General features: G+C 43.9%; 2 protein-coding genes across 5 annotated transcripts in view; one reads left to right on the top strand and one right to left on the bottom strand.

The window, feature by feature from the left end:
- LOC146354595 (uncharacterized) overlaps positions 1-23,301 on the bottom strand; it is a 106,572-nt gene that overhangs the window by 70,680 nt on the left and 12,591 nt on the right. The gene's annotated exons all lie outside the window — the stretch shown is intronic.
- Positions 1-23,301, top strand: part of SPINK5 (serine peptidase inhibitor Kazal type 5) — a 54,059-nt gene that overhangs the window by 22,618 nt on the left and 8,140 nt on the right. Inside the window, exons 8-11 of the mRNA XM_084839275.1 lie at positions 4,629-4,746; positions 10,521-10,633; positions 15,832-15,910; positions 21,217-21,344. Of these exons, the coding sequence (XP_084695401.1) occupies positions 4,629-4,746; positions 10,521-10,633; positions 15,832-15,910; positions 21,217-21,344 (438 nt within the window). The remainder of the gene's footprint in view (positions 1-4,628; positions 4,747-10,520; positions 10,634-15,831; positions 15,911-21,216; positions 21,345-23,301) is intronic.

Raw genomic sequence — 23,301 nt, 5'->3', positions numbered from 1 at the left:
GGGATACCTGCTTGCGCTTACAGTTCCTCACCCAGCTAGGGATGGCTATGTGTGTGGAAGCCTGTTTCCATGTCTGAATAGCCTCAAGCTCAGGGGTGGGCAACTGTGGGAAATTCAGGGGCCATTTCCCCCCACCCGGTGCCGAAAATAATAACTTTTTAAAATTAAAATTTGGTGTCTGTAGCACGATGTAGCACCCAAAGGGTCAAAATTAGCATGTTTGCAGGGTCAGTTTGACCCCTAGGGCACTCCATAGCACTTTGTTGTTCAGTCGTTCAGTCGTGTCCGACTCTTTGTGACCCCATGGACCATAGCACGCCAGGCCTTCCTGTCCTGCGCTCTCTCCCGGAGCGTGCTCAAGTTCATATTCATTGCATCGGTGATGCTATCTAGCCATCTCATCCTCTGCCGTCCCCTTCTCCTTTGGCCTTCAGTCTTTCCCAGCATCAGGGTCTTTTCCAGAGAGTTTTCTCTTCGCATTAGGTGGCCAAAATATTTGAGCTTCAGCTTCAGTATCTGTCCTTCCAATGAGCACTCAGGGTTGATTTCCTTTAGGATGGACTGATTTGACCTCCTTGCAGTCCAGGGGACTCGTAAGAGTCTTCTCCAGCACCACAGTTCGAAAGCATCAATTCTTCGGCGCTCAGCCTTCCTTATAGTCCAGCTCTCACAGCCATACATTACTACTGGGAAAACCATAGCTTTAATTAGATGGACCTTTGTCGGCAAGGTGATGTCTCTGCTTCTTACTATGCTGTCTAGGTTTGCTATAGCTTTCCTCCCAAGGAGCAAGCGTCTTTTAATTTCATGGCTACAGTCACCGTCTGCGGTGATCTTGGAGCCCAAGAAAGTAAAATCTGTCACTGCTTCCATTTCTTCCCCTTCTATATGCCAGGAAGTGATAGGGCCAGATGCCATGATCTTCGTTTTTTTAATGTTGAGTTTCAAACCAGCTTTTGCACTCTCCTCTTTCACCCTCAACAAGAGGCTCTTGAGATCCTCTTTGCTTTCTGCCATTAGGGTGGTATCGTCTGCATATCGGAGGTTGTTAATTCTCCCGGCAATCTTAATTCCGACCTCTGATTCATCCAACCCAGCATTTCTCATGATGTACTCTGCATATAAGTTAAATAAGCAGGGCGACAATATGCAGCCTTGTCGTACTCCTTTCCCAATTTTGAACCAATCGGTTGTTCCATGTCTGGTTCTTACTGTTGCTTCTTGACCCTCGTACAGGTTTCTCAGGAGACAGGTAAGGTGGTCTGGTACTCCCATCACTTTAAGAATTTGCCACAGTTTGTTGTGATCCACACAATCAAAGGCTTGAGCATAGTCAATGAAGCAGAAATAGACGTTTTTCTGGAATTCTCTTGCTTTCTCCATGATGCAGCGAATGTTGGCGATTTGATCTCTAGTTCCTCTGCCTCTTCGAAACCCAGCTTGTACTTCTGGTAGTTCTCGGTTTGCATACTGCTGAAGCCTAGCTTGTAGGATTTTGAGCATCACCTTGCTGGCATGTGAAATGAGCGCAATTGTGCGGTAGTTTGAACGCTCTTTGGCGTTGCCCTTCTTTGGAATTGGAATGTAAACTGACCTTTTCCAGTCTTACGGCCATTGTTGAGTGTTCCAAATTTGTTGGCATATTGAATGCAGTGCTTTAACAGCATCATCTTTTAGGATTTTAAATAGCTCAGCTGGAATACTGTCATCTCTGCTAGCTTTGTTGTTAGTAGTGCTTCCTAAGGCCCACTTGACTTCACTCTCTAGAATGTGCGGTTCAAGTTCAGTGACCGCACTATCATGGCTATCAGGGACATTCAGATCTTTCCTGTATAGTTCTTCTGTGTATTCTTGCCACCTCTTCTTAATCTCATCTGCATCTGTTAGGTCCCTGCCTTCTTTGTCCTTTATCATGCCCGTCTTTGCACAAAACGTTCCCTTGAGATCTCCGATTTCCTTGAAGAGATCTCTAGTCTTTCCCATTCTGTTGTTTTCCTCGATTTCTTTGCATTGTTCATTTCAGAAGGCCTTCTTGTCTCTCCTTGCTATTCTCTGGAACTCTGCATTCAGTTGGATATATCTTCCCCTTTCTCCCTTGCTTTTCGCTTCCCTTCCTTCCTCAGCTACTTGTAAAGCCTCATCAGACAGCCACTTGGCTTTCTTGCATTTCTTTTTCTTTGGGATGGATTTCGTTGCTGCCTCCTGAACAATGTTACAGACCTCCGTCCATAGTTCCTCAGGCACTCTGTCTATCAGGTCTAATCCCTGAAATCTATTCCTCACCTCCACTGTATATTCATAAGTGATATGATTTAGGTCATACCTGAATGGTTTAGTGGTTTTCCCTACGTTCTTCAATTTTAAGCCGAAATTTTGCAACAAGAAGCTCATGATCTGAGCCACAGTCAGCTCCAGGTCTTGTTTTGACTGACTGTATAGAGCGTCTCCATCTTTGGCTGCAAAGGACATAATCAATCTGATTTCGATATTGACCATCTGGTGATGTCCATGTGTAGAGTCGCCTCTTGTGCTGTTGGAAAAGAGTGTTTGCTATGATCAGCGTGTTCTCTTGGCAAAACTCTATTAGCTTTTGTCCTGCTTCATTTTGTACACCAAGGCCATGCCTGCCTGTTACCTTGGTGATTTCTTGACTTCCTACTTTAGCATTCCAATCCCCTATGATGAAGAGGACATCTTTTTTTGGTGTTAGTTCTAGAAGGTGTTGTAGGTCTTCATAGAACCGATCAACCTCAGCTTCTTCAGCATCAGTGGTTGGGGCATAGACTTGAATTACTGTGATGTTGAATGGTTTGCCTTGGATTCGTACTGTGATCATTCTATCATTTTTAAGATTGTACCCCAGTACTGCTTTTCCCACCCTTTTGTTGACTATGAGTGCTACTCCATTTCTTCTAAGGGATTCTTGCCCACAATAGTAGATATGATGGTCACCTGAATTAAATTCGCCCATGCCTGTCCATTTTAGTTCGCTGATTCCCAAGATGTCGATGTTCAATCTTGCCATCTCATGTTTGACCACCTCCAGCTTACCTTGATTCGTTGATCTGACATTCCAGGTTCCTAAACAATATTGTTCTTTACAGCATCGGATTTTCTTTTCACCACCAGACACATCCACAGCTGAGTGTCCTTTCGGCTTTGGCCCAGCCGCTTCACTCTTTCTGGCGCTACTTGGAAATACCCTCTGCTCTTCCCCAGTAGTATATTGGACACCTTCCGACCTGAGGGGCTCGTCTTCCGGCGTCATATCTTTTAGCCTTGTGATACGTTCCATGTGGTTTTCTTGGCAAGAATACTGGAGTGGGTTGCCATTTCCTTCTCCAGTGGACCACATTTTGTCAGAACTCTCTGCCATTACCTGTCCGTCTTGGGTGGCCCTGCACAGCATAGCTTATGGCTTCACTGAGTTACGCAAGCCCCTTTGCCACAACAAGGCAGTGATCCATGAAGGGGACTCCGTAGCACTACAGACACTCTTTATTTCATTTTTTAAAAAATTAGATTTCAGAGGCAGTAGGTGGTAGTGGGGGGGCCACAGCAGGGGCAAGGGCCACATGCAGCCCACAGGCTACATGTTGCCCATCCCTGCTCTACATAGACTGAGATAACAATTGATTAATTTCCTGGCTTCTTCGATGCTTTTTAATGCTGCCCCGAACCTTCTGCCAGCAGGAGCCCTAATAGTCGGGCCTGCTGTACTCCTACGTAAGGCAATTACGACCCTGAAGTGTTTTTTCCTACCCATTTTACAGCATTTGTATTGATCATTTTATGCAACATTCTGTGTGAGAGAGGGGGGAAATTGTTTCCTCCCTTTCTCCCCCCCCCCTTTTTGACAACAACTCTTGAGGTTAGGCTGGGAGACAGTGACTGGTTATCTCAGTCAGTGAGCTTCATGGCTGAGTGGGGATTTGAACTCGTTCAACACTTCAGCCCAAGGATGCAAAACCTCAGGTCCATGGGCCAAATCTGGCCCTCCAGGGTTCCCAGATGACCACACCCCTTCACCTGGCCTCACCACTTTCCCCTAACCACCAAGTGTTTGCTGGTTTCCCAGCTTTTATATGGAGCTTTCCCCTTTATAAGAGGTTGAGATGCCCCTCCTAAGGCTTAATTAGTGGCAGTAAGAGGTTCAAGATAAAACATGCTGGTACTTTTGGCCCCTCTCTTTTTTCCTCTTGCCCCACCCACCAGTGGAATGCATCCCCTAAGAGTTTCTCTAAAATCGAATCAGGCCCTCAGGCTGAAAGAGGTTCAGCACCGCTGCCCAAGCCCCTACATAACCTATTTTTTCCCATGTAATCCATTTCAAGTTCTATCACACAACTCCAGCAACTCTGGCCAGAGTCTTGGGAAACTAGCCTATAAGTATGGGCTGCATATAAACAAACCAGTTGATATTTCATTAACATTTGCTCACTTCTTCTCTTGTACGTGAGTATGGTTCTACCTCTCCTTTTGCTTCTATTGTTGTTTTTGCACTGGCTGGTATTTTTCTGTCTTTCTGTTCTTCCACTGAGTGTTCAGGTTCTAACAAGTATTTCAGTGTCAGAATCTGAGCTTCCCATTCCTGATACTCATGTTCTTCTACATTCCACGCCTTCCAGCAAAAAAGAAGCAAGAGAAGGCAAGATTGGTGGTGGAGGTGGTGGAAGAGGACAAAGCCTGAATGCAAATGGGAACAGAATCTCTCAAGGAAACTTAAACCAAGGGAACATAAATGAGGTGAGGGTATTGTGTGAGCTGCTACCTGACCATTACTTTTCTAGCCAACCAAAGTGATTATTTCTTTTCTTTTATATTACATTCAGTGGTTTGTCTTTGTTTTCATCTCTACAGTATAGGAAACCCAAATTCTGTGTCATAACATTTATAGCCTAGAAAGGACTTTCAGGTTTAGAAGAGATCACATTCTCACAGGAAATAAGAAAAATTATCTCAGAAGATGACTTTCTACAGGCTGGAACTATAAAAGAGACGAGTCCAAAGACTTAGCAGAGAACAATACACATATTATTTCAGAACACCGGCCACAGATTCTTTATGGTGTGGGAGTTACCCAATCGGCACTGGCGGATCAGAGCCAGGATCAGAGCCAGGAAACCACAGAATCCAGCAAAAATAAGAACAGAAGAAGAGCCATGCAGAATCAGACCAAGGGTTCATCTAGTCCAGAACTCTGTTCACACAGTGGCCAACCAACTGCCCACAGGAAACCCACAAGCAGGACATGAGTGCAACAGTACCCATGTTCCCCAGCAAAGATGATTGTGAAGGTGACTCATCTGGAGAGAGGTCTCCCATGCTGAAGCAGGATGGCAGGAGATGGTGAAGAAGAATGAAGAAAACAAGTAGGGCTCATACAACCAGAACATGACACTACGATGTTTGGAATTGTCCTCCTGGCATGAACTCTGTTGACTGTTTGCACAGTGGAAGTTCATGCAGGATCAGATTGCCACAAAAGTAGGGATGTTAGAGAATCCCACCACAGACTCCAATGAGGCTGGATTCTAAAGAATCCAGCCCCTCGGAGTCCATGGCAGAATGGACCACCCACCTCCGCCACCCCGCGAAGTTGCCGTGGAACGGATCCTACATGCCACCGGCCAGTCCGGTCCATCTGCTGCTGTCCTGCAGAAGAAAATGGCGTCCAGCGTAGCGGACACCATTTGCGTCCCTCTTCTTTGCAGTAATAGGCTACATAAATCTTTACGTAGCCTATCACGGCAAAGAGGAGGGACGCAAATGGTGTCCGCTACGCCATTTGCGTCCCTGCTCTTTGCCGTGATAGGCTACGTAAACCTTACGTAGCCTATCACGGCAAAGAGCAGGGATGCAAATGGCGTCCACTACGCCGGACACCATTTGCATCCCAGCGGCCGGAAGTCCACCAGCGGCCGGAGCCAGCTGGCAGCTCTGTGGACTTGCCGCGGAGCGGAGCCAGCCAGCGAGGATTCCAGGGGGGAGGGACAGATCGCCTCCCCCCCCCGCGGACCCCCCGTGGACTCCAGGTAAGGGGGTTTTGTACATCCCTACACAAAAGTCATGTTTTCTATGGTGGCTCCTGATCTATGGAACTTCTTTGGAAGTTCAAGGAGAACTAACCCTCCTCTCTTCAGGGGGGAGAGAAAATGTACCTTTTTGGGAGAGGTAGCCACGTTAATCCAGTGCAGCAAATGACAACAACAGTGACCTTAAGATGATAAATGCAGCATAAGCTGCACAGGCCAGAGCCCACTTTATCAGATGCATGTGGAATTATCTTCTGTTCACACACACGCACCTGACATCCAGAAGAAGGCTCGAGAAAGGAGAAAACATTACAAAATGAGGCCAGAAGTCCTAGCAATGGAAGAAATAGGTGTGCTACACCACTCGTCAGGACACAACTGTAAATGAGATTCAGTCAGAAGAGTTTTAAAAAATCCAAACAGAGAGGGTGTGATTCACTCCCACCTGGTAATGAATTGCTAAAGCAGCAAGAATAATGTACATGCACACTTACGGAGGGACAATTATTTTCTATAGTGAGCTAGCCACTCCCAGTCTCTATTGAGCTCAAGTCTGATAGTATCAAATCTGCAAATAAATTTGCACTCCCTTTGAACCTCTTGGCTGAACTATGGCAACGTTATCTGCTTTGACTTCAGAGATTCGATTAAGCAAGTTTGGTGTGTATGTGTTTGTATAGGTTTGTGGGGTTTTTTAAAAACCCTTTATAATGTTCTGCTGCTATTTGTTTAGGTAGCCTGCCTATTGATTTTGGAATTAGTTTGTCAGATCTCAACTGTTTCAATTATGAATTGCTTTTAATTTGCTTTTACTGGAAACAACCTTGGGAGCCATTACAGCTGAAAGGTGACTGATAGAATAATGTAATTTTGGTCAAGGCATCCCGAATTGTTGTTGACTTTCAATGGACATAGATGGATGAAGGAAGTGGCAAGAGATTATGGCATTTCTGCTAAGGAACAGACAGCTTAAAAACAGCAATGGCTTATGTGGTGGAGACTGCTAGTGTCCACTGCTGAATGGCTAGCAGTGCCCACTACAGGTTCAGGCAAGTACATCAGTGATCTGTGCTGGGTCAGCCATGTACCCTCACAGTGTGGAGTTAATAAGTCTCGGGGACCTCTTCAGCTACCTTGCAACATCCTGATGTGAAGCTCCCCCTCTCCCCCTTGCAGTGGCACCAGGCAATGGATGCTGCTAGCCTCTTTGCTTCATGAGCTGCCATTGCTTAACAACGATCAGCATTTTTGTGTGAACTGGCACAGGAGTGAGGTGCTGCGACAGACTTGTGTGCCACATTGATCTGCAGGCCATTTTCTCACTCTTTTTCCAGGGGAAGCAAAGTCTAAGCTGAGACAGGGGCTGGTTGGGAAAATTGTTCTTCCATTACTGCTATATGCGTTGTGTACCTTAAATCTCCAAAGTGGTTCCAGCAAGTTAGCTTCATCAATCAAATGATGTGCCCCCTCAGTTAAAAAGGATCATGTGGTGTCTCTGCCTTGTACTGCTTGTTCTACTGACAGTTCTGATGGCACGAAATCTTGAACATAAGAGGAACCCCACCAGATCAGATCTAGTCCAGCATTATGTTCACACAGTGGCCAACCGTTTCCCATGGATGCCCAAAAGCAGGACATGAGCTTAATTATAGCACCCTCCCACTCATGTTCCCAAGCAACTGGCATGCAAAGATATACTGTCTCTGAATATATAGCCATCATGACAAGAAGCCATTGTTAGCCTTGTCCTCCATGAATTTGTCCAATCCCCTTTTAAAGCCATCCAATTTGGTGGCCATCACTACATCTTGTGATAGTGAATTCCATAGCTTAACTGTGAGCTGGGTGAAGAAGGACTTCCTTTTGTCCTGAATCTCCCACCATTCACCTTCACTGGATGACCCCAGGCTCTAGTATTATGAGAGATGGAGCAAAATATCTCCCTATTCACTTTCTCCACACTATGCATAATTTTATATACTCCTATCATGTCCTCCCTTGCTCATTTTTTTCCTAAACTAAAGAGTCTCAGACATAACCCTTTCTTTTTTAAAGGAGTTGCTCCGGAACCTTGATCATTTTGGTTGCACTTCTCTACACCTTCTCCAGCTCTATAATATCTTTTTTGTGGTGTGATGATCCACCTCACAATTCTTCTGTTTTAAAGGATGCATCATTATTTTGGAACACCCCAATTATAGGACATTCAAGCATCTCTGTGCCATTGTAATCCCTGTTTCACAACACAGTGTTGCATCTCAACACGATACTCACCTGTCCCCCATGGCTCTGTCTCTCAAGAAGGGTTGATCCTGCATGCCACAGTATACCTTGCATTGATCTTCACGTTGCAGAGTTAGGCAGCAAACTTGCAATGGCATGTTGAAGCAAGAGATATTTTCCTCTTGGTTTGGGCCTCCCACCCATTTGGTTAGGCAATGTTCAGACTTCTTTGTGACCTGATATTGTTTATGTCTGTGTTTTCACTACGGTGATCATATCAGTCTAGGAGATACTGTCTGTGCTGTTTTGTCACTCCTCATGTTTATTTGCCTTCCACAAAGCTCTCTCTTAAATACACTGATTGCTCAAGATAGTTTCAAGGATTTCAGAATTGCTGCAACAGTGACCTCATTGTATGCACCACCCAGCAGCAGGACAGGCAGTACCTGTAGTTAGCCTGTAACTAGCACTTTTCTCTGCTTGAGGTTTAATACTGTGTTTGATTGTTTTGCTCTGTTAACTGCCATTGTTTGGTTTGATTCTGTAGTGCAGGAGAGTTGAACCTCTTTCAGCCCAAAGGGCAAATTCCATTTTGAAAAAGTTCTCAGACCCCACATTCCAGTGGTAGGTGGGGTGAAAGGCAAACTGGGACAGGGCCAAAAATATCAAATACACCAGCATATTTTAGCTGAAAGCTCTTACTGCCAGAAACTAAGGCTTAGGGGAGGCATTGCAAACTTTTAGAATGGGGGAAAAACTGCCAATAGCTGGGACACCAACAAACAATTGATGGTCAGGGGGCAGGGGGGCAGGAAAAGGGAGTGTGGCCATCTGGGGAACTGCAGGTGGCTGGATGTGGCCCCCAGAGCTGAGGTTCTGCACCCCCGCTGTAACACTTGTTCTAGTTTCTCCCACTGCCACTTGTTTTAGATTGGGGGTGGGTGGGCAACACACACCACACAAGATGCACACGACTCCTGCTGCCCCCTGGAAAAAAGTAGGGGGGGAATGGTGTCCGTAGCACTGCTGAGTGCCAGAAAATTCAAATTTAGCTTGTTTACAAGCTAAATTTGACCTTTCTGGTCCTCTGTAATGCTATGGACATAATTTTATTTCCTCACAAAATTTTTACAGTTTGTTTTTGGCTCTCCTGGCCAAAATGTGGCTAATAGCTGTGGCCAATGGGGGGGGGGAGGCTGGGGGAAGAAAATGGCCCCCCAGATCTCTCAAAGTTGCCCACCCCTGTTTTAGATTATCAGAAATACTGGCTCTGCCTCAGTATGTATTTGTGAAAAGAAGAATGAGTTGCCTATGTAAAACCAAACTACGCAAACATTCTAGGTGTCCCATAATATTAATCCCATTAAGCAGCCATCAGCACAGCCGTCATAATGTTGATCTTTTCCAGTGCCTTGCACTGTGGATCACTATTATTTATTTTTTAGGGATGCAATAATGTCTCTTTGCATTGATGCAAATGATTGCCAGGAATGTTCAGCTTGTGAAGACCTGCATGTGGTCAGCTGCCTGGATCTCCATGTGAGCCTTTATGAACTCATGTGCTGTGAGGACTAGACAAATGGGCACATTCTGAGCCACGAGGACATGACATATGGCTCATCAAGCTTCCAAGGCCCATAAGCACACTGAGCAAGTGATAAAGTCCCTGAAGGCCTGCATAAAGGCTTGGGGGATGCTAAGCACTCCTGATTTAGAATACTGTGATTCACCATTCTCTTTAGGGAGGTGACTTCATCCACCTAGGTATGGACAGATCTGTCAGTCTTGATCACACCTTGATTGCCCATGTTTTGAGGTCTTGTGATTTATGTATTTATTTATTTATTTTAAATCCACATGGAAATTGCTATGCATTTTTCATAATGTACACATGCATTTTTGTGTGCATTTTAAATGTACACACTTTTGGATACACACACCCATTGACTGAAGTGTATTTGTGTGCATTTTGGAAATGTACACATTTTTCTTTACACATTTTTCATGTGTGTGTGTGTGTGCTCACGTGTGTGTGTGTGTGTGTGTGTGTGTAAAACACATCGCAAGCTTGGAAATGTATGGATTTCTGATTGCGAATTGCATTTGGGTCCACGTTCAAGTCCAGGAGGTGTGAATTCGGTAAATCCATTTCAAAACACCCCTCAGCTGAGCAAATTTTTCCTATATCCACCCAATCATGGTCATTTGTGAACAAGCAAATAGGTAATCCTAGTATCAAACATGCTTCTTCTCCATTGACAGAAAAACTGCAATGAATATGGTGGGTCACTTCAAAGAAATGATGCAAATAACCCCTGCTCAGTGGATGATCAGATTGCACAGGGTGATTACAGATCATATACCAATTGTGGAGGGTGAGTATGCTAGATATACAAAGACCTGTCTGATACAAGCTATGATGCAGAATGTAGAATCTGTCAATTCTGCACCATAATGTGGAGAGTCAAGTTGCAAATGTCTGACTTCATTTTCTATGACCCTAGTTATGTCCTACTGGTTTTTCCTACAGTAATTCATCCATCTGGAAAACTGGAGTGTGATGTCAGCAATATCGCTGATTATAGTCAGCTCTACATTTTGTTGAATCTCATCCAGGAAGGTCGGGTTCACTTTTAAACTAGTGTTTGAAGGTTACGCTTGGCTGGATGAGGTTGAATGGATTTAGACTGAATCCATAGAAGACATGATAAGGGTTGGTAATCCCTGCTATCAGAGATCAGTAATTACTATCTGATGATTGATATTTTCCTCCTTTGTTGTTGAATTAAGTCCACAGATATGGTGTTGTCCTGGATCTGGGCTTAATGTCATAGGCACAGGTGGCACTGTGGTCAGGAGCACATTTTATCAGGCAGACAGAAGTTTTCCCTCAAGTAATGGGGGTTGTCAGTCATCATCCCTGCTTTTATAATTTCCAATCCAGTCTCCACTATGGTAATACATTCTATGTGGTGCTATCCTTGAAGAGCATTCAGGAGCTTCGGCTAGTGCAGAATGCCAGGGCTCATCTTCTTGGCGGAGCAGGTCACCAGGAAGTTGTGGCACTGAGCTCAATCAAGGTGCCTTTTTTGATCTGTGAATCCCTATAACTGCTTAGAGATAATCCCTATAATCCCTATAACAGTTTAGTGATATTTTAAAATATGGACAGCAGTATATAAATCTATTAAATAAATACGTAAATATCCTTGGCCCAGCCTACTTGAGGGCTCTCTTCTCCCTACAAATGTCTCCACAGGTAGGGAATGCAAAAGAGGACAGGGCTCTTGCACGTTTCCTAGTTGTGTAGAAGAGGGAATTTCAGCAGGTGTAGTTTATCGTGCAAGCTACACCTGGTGATGGAATTCTCTCTTCTAGTGATGTACGAATGTTATGAAATCTGTTCCATTTCTTTTTCGTAGCTTGTTAGAGATCTTTCATTCCGTCATCCGCAGTGATTTGAGAAAGTGTATTGAATCTGGTCTGCGTTTTCCAATTCACCGTTTGCAAACTCTGAGGTTTGCCTGTGTCTGCCTCTTTTCAAGGAGGGAGGGAAATCCCATTGAAAGCAAATTGCCTTCTGATTTGGAGGTGACAGACACTGCTTTCCCACCCAACTGCTTTAAAAAAAATCTTAAAAGATGCCAAGCTCTGCCAAATGAATTGCATGGCACAATCCTATGCATGTTTAAAAGGTCCTACAACTCCCAGCATTCCCCAGCCAGCATGGCTGGCTGGGGAATGCTGGGAGTTGTAGGACCTTTTTCTGTCTAAACATGCATAGGGTTGTGCCCTAAGTAACCAGTGAAATCCAAACTTTGAAGGCTTTTTCCTGCTTGGCTGAAAAAGAAGACTCCCCCATTCACCCAGGGAGCCAATGTGTTGGGAAGTACTGGGTAAAAGAAGGGTACATAAAATAAAAAAGAGATAATTTCATATGATTTTTTCTTATGATTTTTAAAGGGGAGACCCACAAAACCAGTATCCAATCACAGAGCACATCTCCCTCCACTGACTGAAGTAAAAAAAAAAAAATGCATCTGCCACCAGCCTACAATCCTGCATTTAAAATGTGGTTTTCTGCTTCCATTTTAAATGCAGGCTCACAACTGACTGCCTTTACACATGCTCCCTTACCAACCTCCCCTTCTCCCCCGCTTCTCCCTGTAGCTTAACTTCTGCTGTAGCATTTTCCTCATGGCCCCAATCCTAGGCACTAACTTACTTGAGACTAAGCCACATTGAACTCAATGGGACTTACTTCTGAGTAGACATAAGATCACCCTGTAAGTCTGCAACCCTCGAGTAAGCCCCTTGGAACTTAATAGGGTGCTCTGAAACAACAGAGGACGTTGCTTCTGAGCTTGGTGGGGTGGGGGATCAGACGTGTCTCCCTTCATTGCAGGGAGGCATTTTACCCTCTTCTCCCTCCGACTGAGAAATGCAGAGGCAGGAAACACAATCAGCAGGTACGTGTCTGTATTTGTCCCAGGGATAGGCTAATGGCAGCTGCCATTAGCGTATCGCCTTCAGAGAGACGCTCCGCATGAAATCCTCCAGGGTTGGAGGTAAGTGACGCCATTCCGCTGCGGAATCTGGAGTCTACAGACTCATTTGAGTCCACGGCAGAATTCTCTGACATCCCTACTCTCTTCTACGCAACTACTAAAGTGTAGATGCTCTGTCCTCTTTTGGCCACCATATCCACAGGCCTTGGGATCATAAGGGAGGCTTTGTTCCATGTTTCACGCCACCAAAAAATGTATTTTATGGGAATGGGCAGCAGGGACTTCTCTGTCATAGCCCCAGCTACATGGAAGTTGAAACTCATCTCTAAGCATGCTTGGCTAACTCTGATGTTACTGTCTATTAGAAGGCAGGTAAAAATCTTCGTGTTTAGGAAAGCCAGTGGTCTTCCTTCTGTCTTTACCTGGTTTCATATGCAGTTTTGTTTGTAGATGGCAATTGTAACCTGATTGATTTTCCTATTGGATGTAGATGAGTGGATAAAATGCCTTGATTTAAGGAAAGCATATCAACAACAACTTTAGTAGTAGTAACAGTAGTACTAGTCATAGTAGTAACAGTAGTGGAAAACATAGCACATTTTAGCATGTTCAGAGCACTTCAAATGCATGATGTCAGTAGCACTTGCAATAGCACTGTAAGGATGGTCAGATGCTAGTGCTTGATTTATGCCAGGGGCTAGAGCCCCAAATCTTACTGCACCCTTCATGTGACAAACAAGGTGCCTTGCAATTTCCTTCCATTGCAGATGGGGGGCTGAGGCTGTGACATATGTAGCAGTTTGGCCTAGGACACCTAGTGAGCTTCTGACTGAAGTGAAATTTGAACAAAGGACCTTCTGGTTCAGAGCTCACACTCACAGGTTCTACATCACACCTCCAATATCCTCTCTAATGTTGATAAAGATGAAGGCTTCTTTCGTAAAGTGTTTTCTTTTGAAAAAAGGAATTACACATTATGAATGACATGGGAAAAGTTGGCCACTTATGCATCATCAGAAAAGAGGGAAAAGAGGACACCAATTTGCAAAAAAAAATATGCATATATGTAGGTGCAAACGTAGAAACAATTACTATAATTTAAATAGAAATACAATACATCCTACCATGGCGGGCAAGACTGTGACTGGTGTGCCTGCCTGCTTAGTCTGCTGTTGAGGTGCTAACTACTGATGGGCAAGTACAGGGCCTTTGCTGCTCTCCCTCTCTCCCTTTGGTTCTTTATCTTTAAACAAGACTTGGACTGAACACCCCTTCAAATAAAAGACCATTCTCAGTAAAGTAGGAGACATGGCCACCCTACATGTCACAGCAAATAGCATCCCTGTGTTGAATTCTCCCCCATAAAATGTAGGTTTGCTTATCCTGTGTAATGACATGGCAGGAACAGAAAAATGCATATCCCCCCCCCCCCATGTTATGGCAGAGCATCTCTTCCCACTGGGGATGACAGTCTGCATGTAATTTCTGCTGGGAATGCTGGACCTGGTATGGGAAGTTTCTGGGCTTTAGGGCAGGGGATGAGGCAGGCAACGGAGAGAGGGTTTCAAACATCTTTTTGTGAATATTCACATTGAACACTCCCCAAAAGCTCAAGTCTTTGTGAGCATTCAGTCAGAATGCTCCCAAAGGATTGGCCCCTTTCAGGGTGAGCAGCAGGGTGCTTGTGCATTCCTAGCCAAGTTAGGGTGCACTCCTATGCATGTTTAAACAGAAAGAAGTCCTACAACTCCCAGCATTCCCCAGCCACCACTGCTGACTGGGGAATGCTGACAGTTGTAAGACATTTTTATGTCTAAACATGTTTAGGAGTGCACCCTTAGTTTGTTATAGCTAGGGATGCTGGAGAAATCCTCAACAGATTTAACTGAGGTCAGATTCCTAAGGATCTGACCTCTGAAATCCACAGCGGACCAGCTCTCCCTGCTGGTGTTGGCACTGGTAGGGAGATCTGGAGGGTTGTGCATTGCTTGCAGATTTCATCTAAATTTTCCCCTTTAAAAACAGCAGGATACATAAATTGCTTAAGCAATTTACATATCTTGCCATTTTTAAAGGGAAAAAAATAGACAAAATCTGCAAGTCGGACCTGGGAAATCCACTGAGCCCCAAGATGGCTGGATTTCCACATGACGGACATCCCCTGGATTTGCACATCCCTAGTTACAGCAAACACACACAGAGAGAATGTTCACGCATCTGATGAAGTGGACTGTTGTCCATAGAATCTTCTGCCGTAATAAATCTGTTAGTGCTTAAGGTGACACAAAACTTCTTTCTCTGTTTGAACTGAAGGTATGAAAGTGGACATATTTGTTATCAAAATTATTAAGTATGAAACATCTAATCTTGCCAGCTGAACCTCTAAAGTGATCAAGAGGTCTGATCATGCTAATTTGACATGTCCACAAGTTTTATGAACTTACATTTATCATTTATTAATTTTAGTAAGCTGGCATATGTTTTTAAATGGCCTTCTGCTTTCTTTCTTTTTAGGGATTAATTTTTGCCAAATAACTTACCTAAACAAAGCAAAATAAAAACATAAACCCAAAGGAGACGAGAAAGCACAATACACATATCAAGCTGAATAGTGTCATCAGTGAAAACAGATGCTCACAGAATTGACAATCACACAAAATCAGACAAAAATTAAGGCTTTTCAAAAAGATGTGTTGATATGAGAAATGCTATACTGAAGAACTTTAGTTGATATATATATAAAACATAAACTATCAGAAAAATGATTCTAATACCTTTTTGGTTCTTAAGGGTTGGATCCAGATTGAGTTCTGTTTAGAGTAAACGAGTGGAAATCAATAGAAGTTAGTCACGAGCAACTTATGTTCCATTGATTTCAGTGGATCCACTCCCACTTGGGCCCAAAATGGACATTTTTTTTCATGCTTTACTCTAGAGTAGGCACAGGAGACCTGGTCCAGATTAGGCCCCTAGCATGGGGGTAGAGGGGCTTTAATCATTTTCCCCAACTTTGGCAGAAAACATTTTTTAAAGGACTGGACAAATTTATCTGCTTTTTCTACTAGGATAGGCGCATCAACATACTACAATGAACATTGTCGAAGAGGACCTTTCAACAACAGACAGAAAAGAAAGGCTCTCAAGGTAAAATCAATTCCTAATAAAATACTGGACAGATATTGGTCACAACACAGTAATGGTGTTTCAGGTTTGCAGGTTGCTAAATAAAAACTGGCACATGACCCCCAAGTACAAAATATCTCTAAAGAAGTAGTAGTGCTGAATTAAATTTAGTGCACTACCCTCTACAGATTGAAACACTGCAGTACACAGTCCAGTATTAGTGTATGTAGTTGTGTTTACAGTAAGGTTCAAATTATTTTATTTATGTAATTCATTTGTTCCCCAGTCTTTCAATATTTAAATTCCCCTGCTGGCTAGGCATTTAAAGTTAACAAAATCAGTATGGACCAGGGTTCCTGTGTCTTCAACTGCTCACAGAAAGGAGAACCTCAGAAGATGTGGCTTCTCCCATCACAGCAGCACAATTGTGTGAGAAGTTGTAAGTCCTGAAATACTTCCTGTCCTGCATTGAATCTGGAAATTCCAGTGTTTAGGGTCAAGCCCTAAATTCCAGTGTTTTGGGTCAAGTACCTTTGGAGTCTTTGTGGAAAGAAGAATACACAGAAGTGTGTATATCTCCTTCCATGCATATATGCCAGGACTACAGAATCTCAGTCAGTCCCAGGGACTGCATCCAGCCCTCCCTGGGTCCCAGACTGGCCATACGGGGTTCCCTAGTTGGACTTCCCCTTTCCCCTTACCACTGGTCATTTGGTGGTTTCCCAGCTTTTGAGTAGGGTTTTTTCCCCCCATTTTTCTAAAAGGTTGAAATGCCTTTCCTCAGGTTTAGTTACTGCAGTAAGAGCTTGAAGTTGAAATACATTGTTGGCATGCCCTTTTTGCTTTCAGCCCCACCCACATTGGAATGTGGCCCCTGAAAGTTTCTCCAAAATGGGGAAGTCAGCCCTCAGGCTGAAAGAGGTTCAACAACCCTGCTGCATGCCAATGGCTATATGATTTTTGCATGAATGTTCTGCTTTTTGGAGATATAGGGAGACTACCTGAAACAGTACCCTTTATCTCCATTGTCCATTCACAATTATTCATGTATTTTTTTTTAATTTATGAAAATGTATTGCCCACTGGTCATTATAAAATAATCCCAAAACAAGGCACAACCAATAAAATCATACAACATCAACCAAAAAAACTAATCAAATAGGGGAGAACACTGACAGATAAATAACAGTTTACACAATGCAGAAAAGGGAGGAAACCATTTAAAAGTCTGAGTGAACAGATAGATCTTTAATTGGCACTGAAAGCTTGAAAGACTCCATGCTGACCACATATGAGGAGGGAGGGAGTTCCACAGGTGGGGTGACTGTATCGAGAACACTATCGCCCAGATTGCCTCATACTGAACTCCAGGCAAATTCAGATTTGTAAAGAAGGCATCCACTTGCAATCTTAATATCTGGGCAGGTGCATAAGGGAGGTGTTCCATCCAGTATCCAGGTTCTAAGCCATGTTGTTGTTGTTGTTGTTGTTCAGTCATTCAGTCGTGTCCGACTCTTCGTGACCCCATGGACCATAGCACGCCAGGCCTTCCTGTCCTGCGCTCTCTCCCGGAGCATGCTCAAGTTCATATTCATTGCATCCGTGATGCTATCTAGCCATCTCATCCTCTGCCGTCCCCTTCTCCTTTGGACTTCAGTCTTTCCCAGCATCAGGGTCTTTTCCAGGGAGTTTTCTCTTCGCATTAGGTGGCCAAAATATTGGAGCTTCAGCTTCAGTATCTGTCCTTCCAATGAGCACTCAGGGTTGATTTCCTTTAGGATGGACTGATTTGACCTCCTTGCAGTCCAGGGGACTCGTAAGAGTCTTCTCCAGCACCACAGTTCGAAAGCATCAATTCTTCAGTGCTCAGCCTTCCTTATAGTCCAGCTCTCACAGCCATACATTACTACTGGGAAAACCATAGCTTTGATTAGACGGACCTTTGTCGGCAAGGTGATGTCTCTGCTTCTTACTATGCTGTCTAGGTTGGCCATAGCTTTCCTCCCAAGGAGCAAGCGTCTTTTAATTTCATGGCTTCAGTCACCGTCTGTGGTGATCTTGGAGCCCAAGAAAGTAAAATCTGTCACTGCTTCCATTTCTTCCCCTTCTATATGCCAGGAAGTGATGGGGCCAGATGCCATGATGTTTGTTTTTTTAATGTTGAGTTTCAAACCAGCTTTTGCACTCTCCTCTTTCACCCTCAACAAGAGGCTCTTGAGATCCTCTTTGCTTTCTGCCATTAGGGTGGTATCGTCTGCATATCGGAGGTTGTTGATAATTCTCCCGGCAATCTTAATTCTGACCTCTGATTCATCCAACCCGGCATTTCTCATGATGTACTCTGCATATAAGTTAAATAAGCAGGGTGACAATATGCAGCCTTGTCGTACTCCTTTCCCAATTTTGAACCAATCGGTTGTTCCATGTCTGGTTCTGACTGTTGCTTCTTGACCCTCGTACAGGTTTCTCAGGAGACAGGTAAGGTGGTCTGGTACTCCCATCACTTTAAGAATTTGCCACAGTTTGTTGTGATCCACACAATCAAAGGCTTTAGCGTAGTCAATGAAGCAGAAATAGACATTTTTCTGGAATTCTCTTGCTTTCTCCATGATGCAGCGAATGTTGGCGATTTGATCTCTAGTTCCTCTGCCTCTTCTAAACCCAGCTTGTACTTCTGGTAGTTCTCGGTTCGCATACTGCTGAAGCCTAGCTTGTAGGATTTTGAGCATCACCTTGCTGGCATGTGAAATGAGTGCAATTGTGCGGTAGTTTGAACACTCTTTGGCGTTGCCCTTCTTTGGAATTGGAATGTAAACTGACCTTTTCCAGTCTTGTGGCCACTGTTGAGTGTTCCAGATTTGTTGGCATATTGAATGCAGCACTTTAACAGCATCATCTTTTAGGATTTTAAATAGCTCGGCTGGAATACTGTCATCTCCGCTAGCTTTGTTGTTACTAATGCTTCCTAAGGCCCACTTGACTTCACTCTCTAGGATGTCCGGCTCAAGTTCAGTGACCGCACTATCATGGCTATCAGGGACATTCAGATCTTTCCTGTATAGTTCTTCTGTGTATTCTTGCCACCTCTTCTTAATCTCATCTGCTTCTGTTAGGTCCCTGCCTTCTTTGTCCTTTATCATGCCCGTCTTTGCACAAAACGTTCCCTTGAGATCTCCAGTTTTCTTGAAGAGATCTCTAGTCTTTCCCATTCTGTTGTTTTCCTCGATTTCTTTGCATTGTTCATTTAAGAAGGCCTTCTTGTCTCTCCTTGCTATTCTCTGGAACTCTGCATTCAGTTGGGTATATCTTCCCCTTTCTCCCTTGCTTTTCACTTCCCTTCTTTCCTCAGCTACTTGTAAAGCCTCATCAGACAGCCACTTGGCTTTCTTGCATTTCTTTTTCTTTGGGATGGATTTCGTTGCTGCCTCCTGAACAATGTTACGGACCTCCGTCCATAGTTCCTCAGGCACTCTGTCTATCAGGTCTAATCCCTGAAATCTATTCCTCACCTCCACTGTATATTCATCAGGGATATGATTTAGGTCATACCTGAACGGTTTAGTGGTTTTCCCGACGTTCTTCAATTTAAGCCGAAATTTTGCAAGAAGCAGCTCATGATCTGAGCCACAGTCAGCTCCAGGTCTTGTTTTTACTGACTGTATGGAGCTTCTCCATCTTTGGCTGCAAAGGACATAATCAATCTGATTTCGATATTGACCATCTGGTGACATCCATGTGTAGAGTCGCCTCTTGTGCTGTTGGAAAAGAGTGTTTGCTATGATCAGCGTGTTCTCTTGGCAAAACTCTATTAGCCTTTGTCCTGCTTCATTTTGTACACCAAGGCCATGCCTGCCTGTTATCCCGGTGATTTCTTGACTTCCTACTTTAGCATTCCAATCCCCTATGATGAAGAGGACATCTTTTTTTGGTGTTAGTTCTAGAAGGTGTTGTAGGTCTTCATAGAACCGATCAACCTCAGCTTCTTCGGCCTCAGTGGTTGGGGCATAGACTTGAATTACTGTGATGTTGAATGGTTTGCCTTGGATTCGTACTGAGATCATTCTATCATTTTTAAGATTGTACCCCAGTACTGCTTTTCCCACCCTTTTGTTGACTATGAGTGCTACTCCATTTCTTCTAAGGGATTCTTGCCCACAATAGTAGATATGATGGTCACCTGAATTAAATTCGCCCATGCCTGTCCATTTTAGTTCACTGATTCCCAAGATGTCGATGTTCAATCTTGCCATCTCATGTTTGACCACCTCCAGCTTACCTTGATTCGTTGATCTGACATTCCAGGTTCCTAAACAATATTGTTCTTTACAGCATCGGATTTTCTTTTCACCACCAGACACATCCACAGCTGAGTGTCCTTTCGGGTTTGGCCCAGCCGCTTCACTCTTTCTGGCGCTACTTGGAAATACCCTCTGCTCTTCTCCAGTAGCATATTGGACACCTTCCGACCTGAGGGGCTCATCTTCCGGCGTCATATCTTTTAGCCTTGTGATACGTTCCATGGGGTTTTCTTGGCAAGAATACTGGAGTGGGTTGCCATTTCCTTCTCCAGTGGGCCACATTTTGTCAGAACTCTCTGCCATGACCTGTCCGTCTTGGGTGGCCCTGCACGGCATAGCTTATGGCTTCACTGAGTTACGCAAGCCCCTTCGCCACAACAAGGCAGTGATCCATGAAGGGGTCTAAGCCATGTAGGGTGTCATATTTTAGCACAAGCACCTTGAACCTGGCTCAGTAGCTTATTGGTATCCAGTGCAACTCTTTTAGAACTGGTGTGATATGTTCCCAGTAGGCTGTCGTTAATTTAAAACAACATTTTAGTTGTAAAAGGCTTGCATCAACAGAAAGATCTCAGCAACTCATTTAATAGGGCCAATCCCCTGGATCTGTGTCCTTGAACTTAGTATGTCATTCCAGAGCTTGGGGGCCACTCACCAAAAAGTATATTCAGATGTGGCTACCAGTCTGATAGATGGTGGGACTGCCTCTAGATCTCAAAGAGTGGAAGAGATCTAAGGAAGAAGTTCATGGGACTTGTTCCCTTGTCAATTGTATAGGACTGCAGCCTCAGTACGGAATAGACAGGCTTAGGATCAGAAAATGTATTGCTAAATGAGTGGACATTTATTTGTCACATGTGACATCCAACTATTACCTGTTAATCTAGAGCTTTAACTAATATTTGTCTGCAACAATGTCATTTCCAGTTGAGGCCACTAGCAAGAATTGGATGGCCACAATCTCTCTTGTATTGCAACTAGTCTCCACCATTTCAACCAATATCTTAGCTCTTCTTTTTTTCCTTCCAGTTGGACTGCAGTAAAATTCTAGCTGATCTCAAGAAGGAAGGGACTTCCTGCAGTGATCTGTGGTCTCCTGTTTGTGGCACTGATGGGAAAACATATGGAAATAAATGTTTCCTCTGTTCAGAGATAATGTGAGTAAAAACAGCAGCTCTTGGTGCATTATTAATGTAATTTGACTCCTGCAAGCCATCATTGTGGTATACTAATTGTGTTTACATCTCATAGTGAGCTATCAAACATCTCCTTGGTGATTTGCCATGACCAACAAACAAGTAGAAACCATCTCAATTAAAGAGATGACAGATAATTCAGGATAACGGTAATGCTTGTACAAATGTCACCTTGGTCATTATTCATGTGGAAGTCCCAGGCATGTTTAATGATAATATAATTAAGGATTAAGATAGGATTTCCTTCATAATTATATGATTGAATGAGGGTGTGAGGGGGTGTGTGTGTGTGTGAGAGAGAGAGAGAGAGACAGAGAGACAGAGAGCAAAAATTCCCCACAATCCTAAACCTAGAGGATCTTGAAAGACCTATATTAAAAAAAAACAGACAACTTCATGTTGTCAATAAGACCACCTGTAATTGATCAAGAATTCACTTCAAATCCCACAAAGTGTCTGATGAAGCTGTTGTGAATAGATTCTACTTACCCCTCACTAAGAGGTGATTCACACAATTGTGGATGGTGGTGGACATTTAAATGGCATATTCACCATGCCTCCCCCCTCCCAGTCCATGCATTGAGCAGTGAGCCAGTCACATGCACTGATGTCCATACATAGCGGTTAGACTGCTACTGCCAATTTTTCAGGCATTTGCAGTGGGGTCCCAAACTGGATCCTACTCATCATGGTAGAGGTTGCGCATGAGTGACTTGCCCCAGTCTGGAAGTCACTGTGCGATGGGCTTTCAAGCACCATTCCCGTAATGGCTGTATACCAATAGCCATATGAAAAGATCCTCAGAACTGAACTGACAGCACATCTCTTAATACTTTGGCAGCATTTGAACCACAGAAGTTGGGTACTCTGAGCACTGCCTCAGATTGTTTTGCTTCTATTTTACTGCTGTTCTTATCATGTATTGGAATTATTCTTTCTACACCACTTTAGCTGTGTCGTACCAACTGAAAAGTAGCATAAAAGTAAGCATGATGAATATAAAGTAAAGCAGGGAAGGGGCAGTTCTAGCTGGTCCTGGGGGAAAATGGCATGCATTCATTTATTTATTTATTTATTATTTATTTTATATCCCTCCTTTTTTCCTCTTGCAAGGAACATAAGGCAGCTTACATTCTCCTCCTCCTCCTCTCCATTTTATCCTCACAACAACAACCCCATAAGGTAGGTTGGGCTGAGAGTCTGTGACTGGCTCAAAGTCGCCCAGTGAGCTTCCATGGCTGAGTGGGGACTAGAACCCAGATCTCCCAGCTCCAGTCCAGCACTCTAGCCACTACACCACGCTGGCTCTCCCCAAAAGTGTGATTATAGGTGCATATTCAGTCCTCCCCCAATATATCCTAAGTCAACAGGATCTGTCTGTCTCTCTGTGGGTCTCTCTGTGTCTGTCTGTCTGTCTGTCTCACACACACACACACACACCCACATGCTATTTAGAATGCCTCAGCTAACCATCACGTGCTTGTCTACCAGTGGTGACACTAGGATGGACCTTGAGCCAAAACCCAGGACCCTGTAGCCCCCCACCATTACCATCCAGAGAGTGGCAGGTAGCTGGGGCAGTGGCTGGCACTAGGCTGGCATGAATGTACTGGGGCCCACTGGGGCTGATACCCACCTGCTGCAATTTCCTTTCTTTTTAAATGGTTTTTGTCTTCTTCTTGTGAAACATGTTATATTCAGGGAGCAGCTGGACTATTACGTACATGGTTACAGATGCTCACTTCATTATTTTTACTTTTAAAATATATAACCCTTTTCTATTACGAAATGGGGCATACTCCCCAGTAAATGTGTTTAGCGCCAAAACATCAGAAGCAAATGCCACTTGGTTCCTGTAGTCATGCTGATGCCATGATTTAAGTGAGTTTGAAACGTGAAACTCTGCATGGTCAGCATG

Source organism: Heloderma suspectum, chromosome 2 (assembly GCF_057233095.1).
Source record: "Heloderma suspectum isolate Gila_16-S chromosome 2, 16-S_ref, whole genome shotgun sequence".
Classification (NCBI taxonomy): Eukaryota; Metazoa; Chordata; class Lepidosauria; order Squamata; family Helodermatidae; genus Heloderma; species Heloderma suspectum.
Note: the sequence above shows the minus strand (reverse complement) of the source record. Positions and strands in the feature narration are given on the sequence as shown.